This window comes from Sciurus carolinensis, chromosome 9 (assembly GCF_902686445.1).
Source record: "Sciurus carolinensis chromosome 9, mSciCar1.2, whole genome shotgun sequence".
In the NCBI taxonomy this organism is placed as follows: domain Eukaryota; kingdom Metazoa; phylum Chordata; class Mammalia; order Rodentia; family Sciuridae; genus Sciurus; species Sciurus carolinensis.
This window is the reverse complement of record NC_062221.1, coordinates 54496105-54515143: the sequence shown is the minus strand read 5'-3', so window position 1 is coordinate 54515143 and position 19039 is coordinate 54496105. Positions and strand designations below refer to the sequence as shown.

Below are 19039 nucleotides of genomic sequence, written 5' to 3'. Positions count from 1 at the left end.
TATCTTCACTTAAGTACTCCACAGGTACCAGACTTCCATCTCCTCTCCTAATCGAAGGAACCCCTCACATCCACATCAAGAGCCTAACCCTTCAGAAGGCTCCAAAATCGTGGAAAGAATGTCAGGAGGGGTGCTAGGTTACAGGAACAATGCTACAGTGCCAGCCCTGAAAAGGGAGATGCCCAACTATCCATACCCCTTCTCCAAAGGGAGCAGGCCATAAAGCAGAGGCAGTGAGCTTAATTGAATTCATGTTTAATAATTACAGGCACCGTGCCCCCCCTTCCCCCTGCCCAGGCAGCAGCAGGGGTGGTGCAGGGGCTGGGGCATATGCCCCCAGCAGCGAGGACGGCAGTCCCAAGAGTGATTTTCAGAAAATAAAAAAGGACCCCAGGGGCAGGCGGTGGTGCCCTCCCCCCAAGACACACCAAATTTCAAGACTTTATATATAATATATCTCTGTGCCCCAGGGGGAAAGGGACACCTGGCAGCATCCTGGAGGGGGGCCCCAGGCAGCCCCAAGCCATCCTGCCTCTTCAGCCACTTTATTAGCTCAGACACATCGCACTACAGGCACCCACTCCGCCGCCGCCGCTGCCGCTGCCGCCCCCCTGCAGTCCAGACGGCTGGCCGGGCCATCCGCGTGTCCATGGGGCTCCAAGTCCCCAGCCCCACCCGCCCTCAGTTGTGGTCGGACTCCTCCTCCTCGGCCTCACGAAGCCAATTGAAGAAAGCTGTGACAGATTTAAGGGCCACGCCCTTGCCCTGCTGCTCAGCGGGATCCTTGCTGCTCTCCCAGCTGTAGAAAGCGTCCTCCTTCACCACATCTTCATCATACAGCGCATCAAAGAACATCCGAAGCAGGTCTGCAAGCCATCAGGACAGCAGTTAGAAGTGACTAGCCACAGCCATGCTACCCTGACCCTAGGGATTCCTCTCAAGTCCACTGTTAAAACAAGGCCCTGACCTACCACCCTGACATTTGTCTAGGCATTCCACAGTGACTAGGCTTCGGACAGGATACTAATCTCATGATGAGACTGGTGCACAGAAATGAGTCAGCCATCCAAAAAAACTTTACAAACTTGCCCAGCCTCACCTTGGCAGCTTCAACTTCTCTACTTGTGACATATATAATGTAGAGAATGTGCAGAATTGGCACTCCTGGATTGGTAGACTCACAAGTCTAACACAATTGTTAAGGGTATAACCTAGAACATCCACCAGCCCACCAAAATATCCTGACCCTTGATTTCCATTTCCTTTTCCTTCCCATACACCTCCTGAACCATCTCCAGCCTTGACACTTTTGAGGGGTGCTATATCCTTTGCCAGAAGACCCTTTCTCTTGTCACTTTCCTGATCAATCTCTACAAGATTCAAGTACCCCCACTGCTTTAACACCTTCTCCTCCAGCAATGGCCACTACAGGGCTTCCTCAAGCACTTGTCCTATCCCACACAGCCTTACCTGTCTTTCCAAACCAAACTATACTCCTAAAAACAGGATGGCAGAGCAAGTGAAGTATAGGATCTCAAGTCTAGACTTGATAAAATCCTACACCATCTATGAGAAGCAGCAAACCAGAATACTCCTCAGGACATTCCACTCCTGAGTCCACCAACTGCTTGTTGGGCACCCACCAGTAGCAAATTATTCACTTATCCCACACCTGTGCTTTCAAATCCCATGCACACCCTCACAGAGGACTCCATTTAATCAACTATCCACTTTGCCCTCTATATTGTTTCATCTACTCAAAGGGCCCCTTTCAACCACTAACTCAGCTAAATAGAAGATTCTGTCTACACTTGCTGTCTCCCTTTCCTGTCTCAGTCATTACTTCAGTCCTTTCCAACCAAAGCCTGCCTCCTGTACCACTAAATACTGCTTTTGCCAGGATGACAGCCATGTTTTTACATTTCAGAAGCCCTTTCAGATCTGCTCTTACTGAACTCTCCAGCACTCTAGCATTACCAACTACTTCCCTATCCTAAAATCTCTTTGTTCACAGGTCCTTGCCCTCCTTTTAGTACCTACCTGTATCCTCCCCAGTGTTTTAGCCCAGGCCCTCAAGGCTCCCCGTTGGGCAACCCCACAACCTCTTGTGACTTACACAGGTACTTATTACCCTGTGCTAGCACCTCACAGAGGTGTCTCCTAACCTGACCTCATTCTCCCCAGACGGATCCAAATATCCAACTATCTACCTACCATCTCTGAGTCCCGACCAACACCATGAACTCAACTTGATCCAACTTTTCCCACTGCAGTGGCAGATGGCATCACTTCCCATACTCAAACTATTTGAGAGAGCCATTTGTGACTTCCAATCTTTCAGGCCAGTGACTAAAAGCCATCAACTCCATTTCCTAAGTATCTCTTCAATCTGCCCACTCTTTCCTCCATCTCCATTATCACCAGGAAGATGGAACTACGAATGTCAATCTCCCACATTCTCGACCCACTCCAAGCCATTCTTTCCTAGTACAGCCAATGATCTAACAAAAATTCTTTCTCCCTTACTTCAGTTCCCCTAAGGGACTTACCTGGCCCGTAAGTAAAAGCCCAAAGACCTTGCCATGGCTCACACAGCCCTGCAGGACCCAGTTTCTGTCCATCTCTCCAGCCCCTCCTGCCTCATACCCAATTGGCCACTGTGCTCTCCTGCACTGGCCCTCTCTTCAGCAGCTCTTCTGCCTTATGTCACATTTTCCACTTGAGGACCTACTTTATATACGTATATAGTTCCTTTGGTTACAGGATCCCCCTCCCATCTGTCTCTTAACTAATACCCATTTATCATCCCTCATACCCATCTTTCAATCACTTACACTGTCACTGACTCCACGCCACCATGGGAACTACGCTAAACTTCCTGTGATTACCCCAATGCCCTGACATATACTTATCTGCAGAGTGCATAATCTCAGACATGTGAACCTAAGCCTCGGTCTCCTAATGTGGAAAATAGGGATAATACCATCTACCCTCAACAATAGTTGTGAAGATACAAGGAGGCAAGGTTAAACAAAGCATTTCAGACTTGTGCCAGGCAGAGTAGGACAAAAAATGCTATCATTTATCACCTCTGCACTATTGGCATCTAACAGCTACACATAAAGCAAGCAAGTAGCCAATTAACCTTCAAGGCTGAGACGAAGTCCTTCAATTTGTAGGCAAGGAAAACCAGTGCAAGGGAAAGGAATCAAACCATCAGGGCATTTTGCTCACCAACTTTTCTTGGTTTGAGACCCTTCCACAACCATCCCCTGCTATCTGGAAATCCCTCCACCCCAACCTCTGTCCCTGCAGCCTGGCTCTTACTGGCGGGCTGTTCTAAGGTCACTACAAGGGCTTGGAGGGCATAGAGCGCTTGCAGCTCCTTCTGCTCATCACACAGGTATTTCTGTAGCAGTCTTGCTCGTGCTTTCAGCACTGCAACATCCACTCGGAGAGGGGTCTCAACTATAAGGAAGAAGATGGGTAAGTGAAACAATGCAGCCTTAGCCTGGTTCGGCCCTAGGAGGGAAGACTGAAATCCCTTTCCCTCCCTTCTCCGTGGCTTCTCTTACAGATAATTGCAGAATAGCAGACAGTTGTCATAAGGGCTCGAACTAATGTGTTGGATGCTATCTGTTGCTCACTCAGGTTGGCCTGTGTAGGAGAAACAAATGGTCCGTAAGTTTTGACTTGTGCCCTTCAGTCTCCATGCCTGCCAACCCCAACCCCACTGCAAGAAATGCCTTTCCTCTATCCCTCTCCCCCAGTATTGAGGAAAAACATACGTCTATCCAGTCGAACACCCGCTGGTTACTGCTACCCTCCTTCAGCAGCTTCTCCAACTGCCTGCTCAGCTCCTCGAAGGGGAGTGCCCTCTGACCAGGGCCTTCTGGCTCCTCTCCTAGGGTATACTCCACCTTCTGTAATCACAAATACCCATAGTCAAGAGGTCAGATGAGGGAAGTAGGTGAACACTAGCCAGACTCAAATGCTAAAATGAACATTTTAATAGCCCCAAACCTGTTCAGTGACGAATGCACCAACGTCCTGACCTTCAGGTAGAAATTCTTTCCAGCTGAGTCCAGCCTCTCGCCAAAGCATCCCTACCTTTTTGGGGCCCTGGAAAACATAAGAACAACTCAGCAACCTTGTATCTCTCCAAAGATCCAACAGCTCCAACACAGATATCCAACAAATATTCACTGAAAGCCCACTAGGTACCTGCTAGGAGCTAAAGATGCCACAGAGGTAACACTTAGGCAGAGCCCTTCCATGCTGACACTCTAGTGTAGAGCACAGCTGTCAAATAAACACTCAGATAAAAAACAAAAACACACACACCACTATAGTGCTATGACATTAGGGTGGGGGAAATTACTTAAGAGCCTCTAGAAAAACAAACATCAACCAGCTTTTGCAGGACTCTCAATAAATTACTGAACCTTAAAAATCCAAATACCTCTAGTGCCTTCCAATCTTACATACATTTCTTTTTCTAAAACAGCTTGTCATCATCCCAGCTAACAAATGTTTGCTTTTGGAAAGATAACTTGTAACACGAGTATGCCTACTTGTTTCCTAAATTCAGAAAATCTCAGGATGTGGTCCACCACACCCCAACACAGATCAGAAATCCTCACAAAATGAACAACCTGAGTCCTTTTCAATCTAGTCTCACTCCTCCAGGTTTCCAGGTAGCTGAACTCCTGCAACTGCACAGTTTCTCACTACCAATAAGTACCACACCCAACTTGCCTTTCTCCATCTTTTCGCCTTTATATTCGTCAGTCACCAATTAACTTTCAAAAGCAGCTTCAGCGCCTTTCAAAGAAAACCTTCTGTCGTGAACACTGGCAAACACTTAGCAACCTCACAATGCTTAAGACACTCCTTTTTCAACTACTGTTTCACACTCCACAATACACTGCTGCCTTTAGTAAGCTGTCATTTCTTACCTTTTCTCTACCAACTAGTGTTTCATACATAACAGCATTTTACTCACTGCTGTATCCTCAGTGTTCAGCAGGTTGTAAATGTTCAAAGGAATTCTAGTTGAATCAATCAATCAATCACAGTGTAGGATCTTACAATGCTGTTCTCTGGCCTTGACCAGAACTTATGACAGGAACTATATGAAGGAGAATGTTCACCTCAACATTTCCTCTCTCAGATACCATCATGGTCCTGCCACCACCAATACTCTAGGCCCAACAAAGGACCATGTGGATTCACAGCTACAGGGAATAGCAAAAACCATACAGAAATCATGAATACATCATCCAGTAACAGGCCCACTCACCATGCTTTTGCACAGAAGGCCCAGGATCTCTAGCAACAGGGAAGCAGCTTTGCCTAAAGGTCTCAGAGGCTTTGTAATCTCCCTATAAAAAGAGAAAATCCCAGTGCTGATAGCCTCTACTGCCCTCTCACCACCACTCCACTCCATCCCTCTCCAAATATAGCCATCCAGCCTATCACACCTCCCTCCCTCCCTCTTTCTTCTATCTTCTACCTTCCCTGAGTTCCAACCAAGGGGAACTTACCTGAACAGCTCTCCCATAGGTATGCCACCTTCCTGCAGAATGGGCGTTACCAGTTCTGCCAGGTAAAGCCACACATGAGGGATGTCAATTTCCATATCCTCAGCCAATTCCAGGATTTCATACAGCCTGCAAAGGGAATACAATGTCAGGGCATTCTAGGAAAGATGGGCCAGGCCCCCACTCTGCTTCTGGGGTAACACAGCATGACTAAATATCAACTTATGGAACCCTCCGGGAACATTTTCTAGGAATGAGAGTTATCTCAAGCTAAGGTCACCTTCTTATCCTTGGATGGCTCACCCACCTTGCAATGTTGACCAAGATGGTTGAACCTACAATGTTTTTGAGACAGGGTCTTGCTATGCTTCCCAGGCTGGCCTCGAACTTGCGTCCCCCTGCCTCAAACTCCAGAGGAGCTGGGACTATAGGCATGCACCACCATGCCCAGCTGGGCCTACGCGAAGTTCTGGGGATCCCGCAAAGGAAAAAAAATAACTTGTGGGTATGAGAATGTGGGAGGCCCACAGAAGTTGGTCATACCCTTGGTAGTACTGGGCAGTGGAGAGGTGCCCGGCGCAGAGCAGCTGGTGCAGCAGTCGCCCCATATGCTCACGAGCAATGGTGCTGCGCTCCAGCGTGGACTCGATGCCATGCCGCACAAAGATGAAGAGCAGAGAGGGTGAGGCCAGTTCCTGCACACACTGCACTGCCTCCTAAGGGGAGCAGGGAGAGAGCAGTCAAGCCTGATCTAAACCCTGAACCCCCTTATGCCTGTCAACATGGCTCCCACCCTACCCACTTGGCAACAGCTCAGGACCACCCCTTGACTGCTAACCTTCATGTCATTGAGATGGAGATATTCCTCGATGATGGCCTTAGATTTCTTTTCCAGCTCCTCCTCAGAAAGTGAGGCCTTGGGGGGGCTCACTGGGGGTAGGGTAGCTTCCCGCTTCACTGGGGGGTGGGGGTGGGGGGAAAAACAGATCCCAGATTCTTTAGTTCTAGTCTTCTTAGTAAGCAGAGCCTGGACCTCTTGAGAGACAGGAACCAGCTAATCCCACACTAGCCAACACCCTTTCTGCATTCTCCCAGCCCCTCACCAGCATCTCGCCCACGGTCCCGATCCTCTGTGAGGCTAGCTGCCTTGCGTAGTCCCTCAGGCTGGGAGGGGCGCTCTCTACTCCGCTCCTCCACTTCCTTGCTGAAACTTCTCTTGGTGGCTGGTGTCCGTGCTCGATCAAGTCGGTCCCCTCGTTCACCTCCCCGTTCACTCCGCTCTAGTCTGTCTCCCCGGTCCCCAGTTTTCTCACCTCGTTCCCGGCTCAAGCTACTCCTAGAAGAAATAGAGGCACATTGTCTCTTTCCTGTACTGCCAGGAAATCAGTCATGTAATTACCCAACATGCAACTGCTGGACCTCTTTGATGGCATCAGGAATGTGCCTTAATCTTAGATAAGGGCTTTGAGCATTACAGGTATGAGGAACTCCCATGCTATGCCAAACAACCAAAACCCACTCACAGTATTCTGAGTGACAAGAACAAAGACCCCTAGGAAACCTCACCTCTGCACCACACGTCTGTTATCTGTGCTCTCTGTGGGTACTGCTTGTTGAAGGGCTGAGAAGCGATTCAAGGTACTAGTAGCTGGGCGAGCAGTTTCTGATGCTGGGGAGGCAGAAAACCTGGATTAAAATCTCCACTTTCTTGCATTTTCTCTCCTACTTGCCAGTTTAGGCCAATCGGTTCCAGTGCTGAGAAAAAGCAATTCAACATCTAGCACCACCTCTATGCCTCCTGCATACCTAACCACTCATATAGGTAGAGGTAAGGCTCTATCCTCAAGGGAGCTTAGATTTATAACCACTCAGCTCCTTACAGTGGCACCCATACCTGCATCTGAGGGCTTGGCTCCTGAGCCCCCGCTGCTGCCCTTGCCCCAACTCAGTCGCCCTCCAGGTGCAAAGAGCTGGTTGTTGGAATCAATGGAGCCAGGCTGTAGAATAAAAGGGAGTAGAGAGTCTTGGGTCTGACCTGGCCAAAACTCTTGGCCAGCACCACCACCACACACAGCCACACCAGTAGTGAATACCCCAGATCAGGGGTCAAACTTTCTGTAAAAGGCCAGAGAGCAAAAAACTTATTTGTAGCATACAGTTTTATAAGTCACAGTCTCCATTGCAATTACTCAGTTCTGCCACTGTAGCATGAAAACAGCCCTGGATGAGACTTAAGAGGAATGAATGCAGTTATATTCCAGTAAAACTTGTGTTCGGTGTGTGTGGTTACAATGTAATGCACCAGGAAATGAAGATTGAACCCAGGGACACTCTACCTGAACTACATTTCCAGCCCTTTTTTTTTCATTTTTTGCTTCTTAGATGGGGTCTTGATAAATTGCAGAGGTTGGCCCTGATCTTGTGATCCTCCTGCCTCAACCTCCCAAACAGCTGAGATTACAGGAGTGTGCCACCATGTCAGCACAATTCAATTATTTATAGACACTGAAATTAAAATTTTATGTAATCTCTACATCATAAAATATTTACTTTTTGATTTTTCTCAACCATTTAAAAACATAAAAAAAAATTCTTGTTGCATGGCATGTACAGAAGAAGGCAATGACTGGATGTGGCATTTCTGACAATTTACCCAGAACAATGTGAATAAATTCCTAGGAGTTGGCAGTTCCATCTCTTAACAACCTCAACAGTGAGTCTAAGAAAAACTGAGCAGCTACCTCCCCCAATTTACAGACTAAGAACCAAACCTGAGCCTGATGCTTGCCTGATCCCTCTTTACCCTCTTCCTCACAAACACAAGCCCTACCTTTGTGATCTTGGTGAGTCGTGAGGTGTCAATGGGGCGGCTGCCTTTGCTGATGGGGACTGTGTTCCAGCCACCATCATCCACAAGGGGAAGACCACGGCCTGGGACAAAAAGGGGGACGTACTGGAATAATGAGTAGATCTTACAAGTCCCTTCCCCTTGGGCCACCCTAAGCCTCCCTTCCTCAGATCCTCAGTTCCATCACGGGGTCTCAGTGGCCCAGACACGTGGCACTAACAAGAAGTCATCAGCGGAAAGAATAACCCCTCAGTCCCTTCACTGCCCATTCCTTGGTCCTAGCCACCAACTCACTAATGGGTGGGCCTGGAGGGCCACCCCGACGCTTGTCGCTGCCTTTGGCCATGAGCTGCTGCACTTTGATGTGTTCCCGATGCTCTTCCATCTCAGCCTCCTTGTGGATCTGGTCAATTGTCTTAGGACCCTGATCCCCTCGGCGAGGAACCCAGTTGCTCTGTGTGAATGGTCAGTTGCAATTATGTTAGAAGATGGTATCAGGAACTGGAAATAGCAGAAAGGTAGTAGCAAGGAGGGGACTCATACCTGCCGCAGATCTAGCACATCCTGAAGCATAAAACGGATGCGAGATGACGTCTTCTTTTCTTTAATGATTTTTTCCATCTGGTTGAAATACTGATCCATTCGGGGCTAGGAAGAAGCAAAGGGATCAGGTCAGGAACTTGTAATACCTCCCTTCCAATGCTATGGCTCAGCAGCACAGACCCATCACCCTAACAAGAAGGTCAGTGGACTGGGCTCCACATGCTTCAGCCTTCCACTTCCAAGTGCCCCTACCTTGGCTTTTGCAAAGTCCAGGTCTTTGCCAATGGTGGTAAGCAAACGGCAGAGGCATTCCAGGGACTCTTCATCATGGTTCTTGAGTAGTTTGACCACACAGTCATGCATTATGGCCTCTGTCAACATCTTCAGCTTGAACAACTCCCCAATAAACTTTATATTCCCTAAAGAGCGCCGCCGGGCTATGTCCCGAGCCTCTTCCAGCTCTTCCTTCAGGCGTCCCCGTTCCTCTGCCTACCAGTCACAGAACAGGAATCCATTTCAAAAAGATACCAGACGCTTGGCTAAAAACTCTTCTCTACTATGTGTCAATCCAGCCAGAGGCAGAGATCTCCTCCCCAACAAGGATGTCACGAACCCCACCCCACTTATCCCCATTCAAATTCTACAGCCTAGCAGCACCTGGAGGGTGGGTAAAGAATAAATTTGGCAGGTTTTCTCACCGTAGCAGCTTCATCCATCTCTTTTTGTTTTTTTTCAAATACTTCATCATCATCTTTGTCTTTCTCAAACTCTTTCTGACATCGATTTAACAACAGTTTTCGGAAGTTCACAGTTACCGTTGGCTTTTCTGTAGTGGGCACTTTCAGCTGTATGTCAAAAAGAATGTCATACTCAGACCTGTCCAGAGCAAGGAAGGCCATGAGTCTTTAACTACCTGACCCAGAAGACCTCTGGCCCTGGTTCTGCCCCTTCCTGGCTGCCATCAACAACACAGGCTGGAGGGGAACCAAGAAGCTGGATTCCAGAAGTCTTGAAATTGGAAGTAAGAGACGAGATTTAGAAAACAGTGGAAACTAACCGCCATGAGGCAACGGCACATGTTGGCATAGGCCACAGAGAAGTTGGGCTCTGAAATGGCCTTCTCAAAGATAAGGTCAATGACCCCTTTGAGGCGTTCCTCTGTGTCAATGGCCAGCTGCGTCACCTGCTTCATAAGCTGCTGGAACATCTGGGGTGTCAACTTATTCAGGATGGAGCGTACCCTGCGGAACAGGTCCTATAGGGAAGAAGGGATAGAGAAGTCATAGGAGCTCATGAGGTTCTAAGATAAAGGCTGCTAGGAAGGACATGAGAAGATGGTGGGGACAGAGGTAGGCACTAGTGGTCAGTATGAGAAAGCATAGTAGGCTCAAGATGGAAGACCTGAGGGCATAAATGGAGACAAACAGCAGGACTTGCCAGTACCTGGGTTTTGCTGCCATCAGCATCTTCTTCACCACGGTCCTTATCAGCTGCTGTCCGCTTGCTGCTGGGTTTCCAGGCCTTCTCTGCTTTGTTCAGCTTTATATCTTCAGTCATCAATACAGTAGCAATGATTTTGCGGGGTTCCTTTCGGGGACCCTGCTGAGAACGCCTGGGACCCAGACCAGCCTGCTAAGCAAGGGATTAGGACAAGTGAAGATACAAAGCCAAGAAGCACAACACACGACCCCAATAGCACACATCTCAAGGGCAGATTTCTCCCCATCTCCCAACAAGACACACCCAAGACCCTGACATCTTGCCCATCTGCCTCTAGCCAGCCCCACTCACCGGCCCTCGGGGCAGCTCCCCACCTGGCCCACCCCTTGGGGGCCCACGATTGCTAAGGGCTGGTCGGCCGAGGTTGGCAAAGGATGGAGTGAAGTCTGGGCCACAATTTATGCCAGGTAGTCTGGAGGGATCCAGCGGCCGCAGTGGTGTTTTATTGGCCTGCAAAGAAGACACAGAAGGACTCAAAAGCAGCCTAATATTATTGACTATTCTTTCCAAGCCTCAGGTTCCTCCTCAGTTCATCCAGCTCACACTTACCCTCCTCCCCTTCAAACCACCAACCTTGTCCAGCACCACATCAGTAATATGGGGCAATCCTTCTGGCTTTTGCATACTGGCAAAGATGAACTGAAAGCCAAGGAGGAACTCGCGGTCATAACGCTTTTTCTCCTCAAGGTTCAGAGGCTTCCACTGATCTGCAACACAAGATGCCTCCATCATACTCCCGATCCCCTACGGGCCCGAACGAGAACCATTAGCCATTCTTGACCCTTCCTTCCGCATACCTGACTTGTATTCATACTTCTGTTCCCCAGGTTGGATGTTCTCAGCATTGTGGATTTTGTCCTCCTTTGAGTCCCAAGTCTCGTCTGTTTCCTCAGGTCGTGGGGGCACACTGCTACCCTCAGACTCTGGACCTGGATTGTTGCCTATAGGAGGCTGATTCTCCACCTCTGGTACTGCTGGGTTCACCTATAAACATACAACACAGTTTGGGTTACAAAATGACCACTGTTCATACCCAAACTCTGCCCTCTCCCTTCCCATATTTCCTGCTTCCCTTACCTCCTTGAAGGCATCCAGAAGGTCTCCCACAGCCTCCTTCTTATTGAGCTCCTTAATTTTCCGTCTCCTCTTTGGCACAGATACTGCCACTTAGAAAAAAAAAGCAGGGTGGGAATAACTTAAAGAGTACCCCTAACCCTCATGGAAAAAATTACAAAGCAATCAATACAATCTTTCTCTCTCAATCACACCCAATCTAGGCTTACAAGTTTTAAAAGTTCTTATTCTAGCTCTAGGTTGGTTCAGTCACAGAACTTCCAAAACCCAGACAGGCTACCCAAATGGAAGGTCATCAATGAAGAAAAGAGCCCCACCCTGTAGCTTGCCCCACCTCCACTATCCAGCCACACCTTACCTTGGGTGGCTGCTGCCACCTCCAAATTCTGGGACAAGTGGGCTGGGACAGGGGCACTCTCTGGAGGGAGGAGTTCCTCTCCTCCTTTCTCATTCTCAGCTTCTACTGCTTCTTCTTCCTCTTCCTCTTCTTCTTCCTCCATTTCCTCCTCCTGAGCAGAGGAAATAGCTGGAGGAGCCGAAGCTGGAGTAGCAGAGAGGATGGTGGGGGAAGCCACTGATGTGGTGACCTCCTTGGCCTGCTCTTCTGGCTCACTGACTGGGCTTAAGTCCACAGCTGGTGGCGAGGGGGCTCCGTTGAGCAGTTCCTCAGGTTGGGCAGTTGGAGCAACAAGCACAGGAGATTCGGAAGGGCAAGCCGGAAGAGGGGGAGGGACAAGCTCTGGGCTTGATTCCACCTCTGGTTCCAGATCCTCAGATGGGACCATGCCATTAGGCTCATGTATTTCCACCTTGTGAGATGCCAGGGGAGTGGGAACCTGGAGAGGACTGGAAGAGAACTCGGATTCTGGAACTGGTTTGCTAAGTGTCACTTCTACTTCCAGTATAGGTTCAGCAAGAGGAGTGGGTTCTGGAGAGAGGCAGTATGGCTCCCCAGTTTCACGGGAGATAGGGGTAGATTCTTCTACAGACATTTGTATCATCCCCGTTGTCATAGTGTCCCCAGGAATAGAGAGGACTCCGAGATTAGGCTCAGACCCCGGTTCCAAGATTGGGGGGGGTGATGGGGTCGGAGAAGGTGATGAAGGCTGGGATTCTGAAGGGCTGTGCTCTGGGCCAGGCAGACCTGACCGGCCCCCAATGATTGCTCCCTGCGACCGGTCATCTGCACCACAGGAAGGAAGAATGAGTATCTGAAGCCAAGTCCTTCACTGTTGTTACTTCTCCTAGTCAGAACACTCCTAATTAAACATTTCCACCTCACCCTTCAAACTTCTTCCACTGAAGTTATTCCTGTCTCATCCAAAATGCCACCCGCCCTTGAATCCACTACCCGAAACCTCAGTCATTCTTCTGTGGTACCCAGTTCAAGTCAATCCACCTTCCTGGAATTTCCAGTTGTCATACTTTATTTCCCACAAAAGCTCCTTCCCAGCGTCTTTCTTACCTGGCCGGACAATGACAGCAACCTGGGGTGTCTCCCCATTAGCTTGAGGCTCCTGACCACCTCCTGCCGTCTGTAGGACAAAGGGTCATTAACAAATTTGCACTGAACAATCCCACAACCCTTCTTCACTAGGCTATTTCTACTTTAACATTGCCTAATTCAGGAAAGCAAGGAAACAAAACCCTTCAGGAAGCAGACAGGTACTTCGCAGTTCAACACAGAAAAGTCATCCCAATTAAGATACCACTCAAAAGAGGAAGCAGTACCTGGGGAGGGGTGGGTGTGGAGGCAGTACGGGCCCCAGACATGATCTCTTCAGTGATATCCTTCCCTCCTTGGTTTGGATCTCGAATTCGAATCTGAGGAAAAGAAAGCTATGGAATGAGCGGGAAGCAGGAGGAGCCCACCTCTCCACCCTGCCCCACTCCTAAGACTCTGGGCCAACCCCCCACCCCCTACTGGGAAGTAGGTGGGTGGGTGCCAGAAACCCCATGAGTTCTACTGTCAACCCATCCAGCTGCTCTTGCAATCCCTGCCCTAGCCCCCACCCCTAAGAGACCCTTGACCTCATAGAGCAGCCCTGTACATCACAATGCCCCTCCCTCCCTCACCCCTGCCCTGACCAGCAGTCCCCAAGTCAGTGGCTGCACACCCTGGGGCCCAGGACCCCCATCTAGCACCCATCGGGCTCACTTGTGGCTAGTCGGACTGATCTCTGGGGGCAGGGCCCAGATCCAGTGGGTGGAGCCAGGGTGACTCAGCGGCTTCCCCAGCCCTGGCACCCTATTCTGGGCACCACGCCCAGGGCTTGAGGACTGAGCAGAGGCGGAGGCCTCCAGAGCTTCCAGGACTAGGGGGCGGGGGGTGGGGGGGTGGGGTTATAGAAAACAAACCATTTCCAAGACAAGCCATCAGAAACCCAAAACCAAGCATAGTTCTTATGAACCCCCCACCAGAGCCCAAGTCTCATGGGAATTTCCCTGTTAGCCACTTCAGCCTTCCCATAAGCTATATCTCACTGAAACCTTAGTACCTTACAAAGAACCTGGGCATTCTATGACCCCCCACTCTCTGTGTATCCTCAGTTGAAGACCTTTTTCAAGTTCCTGCTCCCACAGGCACAATGTCCCAGAGGCGCTGGAGTTTTCCCCAACCCAGAGCCCCCTGCTACTACTCACCGTTTTACGCTCCCTCTTAGGAGCAATCTGGGGTGGCTGGTTCATCAAAACTGGGGCGGGGGCCACACCAGCAGGAAACTGCTGCACACCTTGGGCTGGGTAGTAGGCGCCAGCTTGGGGGAGGGGGACAGAAAGGAAGAATGGTGGCAGCGTCAAGACCTAACTATATACTAATGCCTGTTGAAGACTTCCCACCCCCAGAACCTCTCATCACCCAAGCCGGCCCCTTGCTCTGCCCCGCCCTCCTCCCCCAGGGAATTAGGTGTCTGTCAAAGCTGGGGAACCAGTCTGAACTGCGTTTACAAGAATTCCTGACACACACACACACACACACACACACACACACACACAAATGCATGTGCGCACTCATGTGCCTTGTAGGCAGACACTCCTCCACCACACCAGCTACCTGCAAGTCTCTATTCTATCCCACGAGGGACTCTGTAAGCATTCTATCACCAGCATCATACACACATGTACTGTGAAGCCAAAAAAAAAATCAGCCCTTTGACTGGGAATGAAAAATGTGAAATTTGCCAACCCTGTTCAATTCAACCTAAGTCCAATTTTAGCATCCTGCCCTTTGCAGGGAGGGGGAAAGGAAACAAACAAAAAACATTATGAACCAGGTCCAGGATGAAAAATATTCCTCAAAGCAATAGTCTCCAAAATGAGATGTATTTCTAATCTCATCCATAATTTCCACTTGTTTTTAACAATCGCCACAGTGTTACTTAAATTATGCATACATATATACAAACACAACTACACATGCATTAAAGATACAGTCAAAAGTTTTCCTGGTAGAAAAAATTTTGGAAACCACTGCCATAAAGAACAGATTAAGCCTTTCCTAGAACATAAATGAAAAATAGCTACGAAAACCTCCCCAAATCATGCTACATGCCCCAACCCCCAACCATAGAAGGAGTATCACAGGGAAAGTACACTAACGGGCTCTGAAGCTGGAGCCTAATCCTACATTTCTTGACATGGGGACTTCAACTCTGTTGTCAGAGGATCAAATCTTCTCCCCCCACTAACTCCAGTTAAATTAATATTAAGCATCAATCCCTACCACCTATTAACCCTATTATTTTCTGGCCAAAAGCCATGCCTAGGACTGATCTTATGTTTTAGAAAGCAATAGATCAGTTCAGATGCTCTCTGGGTCATTCTCACCTGACTTCCTCCCCTGCTTACCGTAAGTTCCAAACTCGGTGGGGCTTGCACCAGGATAGAAGCCTGGGGCTCCTGGCTGCACAGGGTACTGCTGTGTCGGAACAACATATGTGGAACGCCCCTGGTGGGGGATGGGGAGGAAGAGGGAAGAGGAGTTGAGGGGAGCTACCAGCATCACATCAGACTACAATGACAAAAGTAGAGCAAATCAACTCTGGGCAATGACAAGTTGTTCCACCCCTGGAGAAGGAATGGGACTAGAGGATCAAGGTGGAGGAAGTTAAGGATTGGGGTACAAGGTCTGTGGCTTCCAGCCACTAAACCTCCAGCCTCACCTGTCCAGGGATGTAGTACGCCCCCTGTGAGGCTGAGTAGGAGATCTGGGAAGGGATCATCATTACTTGGGATCCAGCAGGGTAGACATGGGCAGCTGGGCCAGGGCGGGCGGGGGCTGCACTCTGCACTCGGGAGGCTGCACTGCTTGGGGGCTGGGCCCGGCTAGGGTAGAAGTGCTGTCAGGAGGGAAGAAAGCAGTTGGCATCAGGAAGGGAAGTGGACAGCAAAATCATACTCCGCGATGTCTCTGCACTCTGGAGAGAAGTACTGTGGGCTTTACAGAATGTAGACCAATCCTCCTAAACCCACTCGATCAACTGAGGGTTAAGTGGCCTCTTGTATTCACACTCTCCAAATTCAGATGAACACTATGCATCTGGTATATATTTAATCACTCACTGCCATGCATACTCATGTCACCTCCACCAGACTACCCCTTTGCAGAGGATTCCTAACTACCAGATGCATCATGCCTACAGTAAGGCCCTTTCAGGCAACATACTCCCCAGCATGCATTGTTCCACCTAAGGCACTGAGCAGCTAACCACTAACATGCAAGTCTCCTAGCTTCCAGATACTCACTCTTCAATATTTAGCCCCTAACATGCATCACTTAGCTCAAACTCAAGACCTAAACGGCAAACAAGTCCCCACCCTAAAGACCCCCAATCTCTGTGTCTAGCCCCTGACTAGACAGAGGGCAGGATTGAGATCAGGAGACAGTCCAGGATTAGGAAAGGGGTATTACCTGCAGAGACCTGAATCCTCCCTGAGAGCACATGGGGACAGGAAAGAAGAGAATTATCCCCAAGGTGATGGGGGAAATGAAGGAAGTAGGACAAGAATCCTCCCACTTAGTAGTGAGGAAGAACTTGGGGAAGAGAGAAAGGCAAAAACCAGCTGGAATGTTTTTCTCAAAACACAGTCCAAAGACAAATAGGAAAGGGGAATAGAGCAATGGCAACCTCCCAATAAAAGGAAATAGGAAAGCAAGAGTTGGCAGCAGGGCCCACAGCATTGTCCCCAATCCTCACGCATAAGGACCCCAATAATGCCACCCTTACCAACTACATACTTCCTCAAGGGGCCAGTCACCAAAAGTAATCAATAGCACAAAGTGCAGAGCCAGATGAAAAAACACAGAGCAACTGTCAGGAAGTTGGGGCCAGGTACACAGCTTCCACAGTTTCCATCCTAGGCCCAAATGTGCAGAAGCTTTCCAGTTTCCACCCAGGCCCCCTACTCCCCTCCCAAAGCCCCTCACCTGGCGGGGCTGAGAAGGCGTGTTCATTTGTGTCGCTTGTGGCGTACTGAACACCACCGGTGCTGTCTGCCCCGGGGGAAACGCTGGCTGAAGGGGGGAGACCAGAGTTCAGCAAGAGGGGAAGCCCGGTTGGGGCCGAAACCCAAGCTGGTGAAATAAGGGGAGCAGATCTGCGGCAAGAGCCTCAGCAGTCTACATACCCCCTCCCTGTGACAGCCCCCAGGGACAGCCAGGGGCCCTGTCTCAATTTGGCAGCAAGCAGCTGCACTTTGCCCTGACACAGATGGGGCTGGGAAAATCCAGAGGTTGAAACCTGTTCCTGACCGACTGCCTGGTCTCCCCCACCCCCATCCCAGTCCTGCTAATTCCTCCCTAATTACCTGTGGGAGTCCAGGGGATGGGGTGGGCGGGGGGCCTGTGGGCTGTGGAGCTTTGTTCATTTCATTTGGTGCCACATCAGGGTCCCCCCAGCACCTGTTGGGAAAGAGTGGAGCTTGGAAAGGAGAAGGGACCTAAGCTTAAAGCAAATGGAGTGGGGTAAGGGTTGAAGCAAGGGCTGGGTTCAACACGGAGCCCAGGAGGTGCCAAGGGAGTGAAGGTGCAGAAAAGATTCAGCCTGTGTCCCCACCACTACATTGTCAAACCCGCATCATCTCCAACCCCACACCCCGGGCCCTGCTGAAACAGCCCCCGCACTCACCCCCTCGGTAAAGAATAAGTCCACGGTGCGGCCTACAGGTTCTGGGCATCCGAGGGCCTGGGATTGGGAGGTGAGGGGTATCAACCTGGCTCCGCGGGGCCCAAGACCAACCAGACCGGAAATTCCAGGTCTCGCTGGCACCAGGCTCCCGGATCACAAACGGAGCAGGCTGCTTCGGCCGTGGTGTCCCCACCCCCCCCACCCGGGGACACCGGGTTCGGGGCCTGGCCCAGGGGCACACAAGGTGTCTGCCGCGGGGACACCCGCGCGGGGCCAGGGGCGAAGCCTGCCACCGCCCAGAAGTGTAGGCCAGGAAGGGCGGGAGTCAGACCCTAAAAGGCCAGGCGGGCGGCGGTCACAGAGAAGCCGGTTTCAGGCAAGTGAGGGTCGGCCTGGAAGGGCGGGCGGGGCTGGGGGCTCCTCCCTGCCCGCCGCCGCCGCCTCCCTCCCCTGCGCCCTCCTTGCGCAGCGCCGGCCAGTGCCAAAGAACAACGTGTCACTTCCCGGCGGCCCGGCCGCGAAGGGGGGAGGGGGCGGCAGGCCGGGAGCCTCGGTGCCTGTGCCCGCAGGCTGCCGGGCCTCCTCGGGTCGGGCGGAGGTGGCATTTCGCTTCCAGCGAGCCGGGCGCCCTCCCAACCCGCAGGGCCCGCACAGTTCGGCCCCGCGCTCCCCCACCCCCACTCGGCTGCCAGGCCGGGCCAGGCCGGGCACACGTGGGCCGGAGATCAGGCCCCGGCGGGCCGGAGCCCGGGTTTGGGCCTTGGGGCCAGGGCGCCGGGGCGGCGGCGCAGGGTGGCCGGTCCCGGCCCGGATGGCGGCGGATGCGGGGGGAGGGGGTGGGGGGGCCGGGTCGAGCCCGGACATGGCGGCTTTACCTTCAGTCTCCTTCAGTCCGCGCGGCCGAGCCCCACGCAGCCGCACAGACGTAGTCCACAACCATTTCCGGCTCCCCGCACAGATCCCGCTCGGCGGCCACCGCTTCTCCGCAGGCGCAGCCGGCGCCCCCACGTGACCGGCGCCGAAGGCGGAGCCGCGCCGGGCGCCCGGCGCCGGGAAGCACATGGGATTTGCCCCGCCCCATCACGTGACAGCTAATACCCGCCCCCGTGTCCCCTTCCGAACTCTGGAACTCCCAGACCGACCCCTCTCTGGCTGTTTGGCGGTTCTTTAGCTCATTCATACTTTGCGCAAGCATTTATTTAGTGCATACTAAGTGCTAGGCGAGATGCCAACCCAGGGTTGAGAATACTAAAACTGGGTCCTGTGTAAGTAAATCATGATACAATACGAATTATGCAGCCTTTGAAAACAGTGTACATTAGATCATTGAAAGACTTCACAAAGGAAATTAAATGTTACCCTAAAAGAATTGAAACATTCTAACTAAAGAAGTAACTTGAGTAGCT

At 51.0% G+C, this 19039-nt stretch overlaps 1 protein-coding gene and 1 non-coding gene across 7 annotated transcripts; both read right to left on the bottom strand.

Moving 5' to 3' along the window:
• Positions 1-243: 243 nt before the first annotated feature.
• Eif4g1 (eukaryotic translation initiation factor 4 gamma 1) lies at positions 244-18647 on the bottom strand. Of its 6 annotated transcripts, none has more exons than XM_047563564.1 (34): positions 18509-18647; positions 17634-17690; positions 17314-17407; positions 16934-17020; positions 16418-16438; positions 15669-15845; positions 15355-15454; positions 14152-14264; positions 13240-13332; positions 12974-13043; positions 11867-12691; positions 11512-11600; positions 11232-11418; positions 11008-11141; positions 10726-10884; positions 10378-10563; positions 9992-10189; positions 9633-9779; positions 9187-9423; positions 8935-9039; positions 8686-8845; positions 8374-8474; positions 7438-7540; positions 7110-7212; positions 6647-6879; positions 6382-6500; positions 6087-6259; positions 5547-5672; positions 5303-5384; positions 4024-4122; positions 3789-3923; positions 3576-3657; positions 3328-3468; positions 244-866 (listed from the first exon to the last, which is right to left on the bottom strand). In XM_047563564.1, the coding sequence occupies exons 3-34, from the start codon at positions 17371-17373 to the stop codon at positions 682-684; spliced, it is 4830 nt and encodes a 1609-aa protein (XP_047419520.1). In that variant the 5' UTR covers positions 17374-17407; positions 17634-17690; positions 18509-18647; the 3' UTR covers positions 244-681. The 6 variants fall into 6 exon arrangements, with proteins under 6 accessions (XP_047419520.1, XP_047419519.1, XP_047419521.1 ...); XM_047563563.1 differs by having other exon boundaries at positions 10378-10566; positions 18509-18642; XM_047563565.1 differs by lacking the exon at positions 16418-16438 and having other exon boundaries at positions 10378-10566.
• LOC124993850 (small nucleolar RNA SNORD66) lies at positions 8554-8629 on the bottom strand. The gene has a single exon (XR_007110368.1). It is a non-coding gene; the product is annotated as a small nucleolar RNA SNORD66 (small nucleolar RNA).
• Positions 18648-19039: the final 392 nt, after the last annotated feature.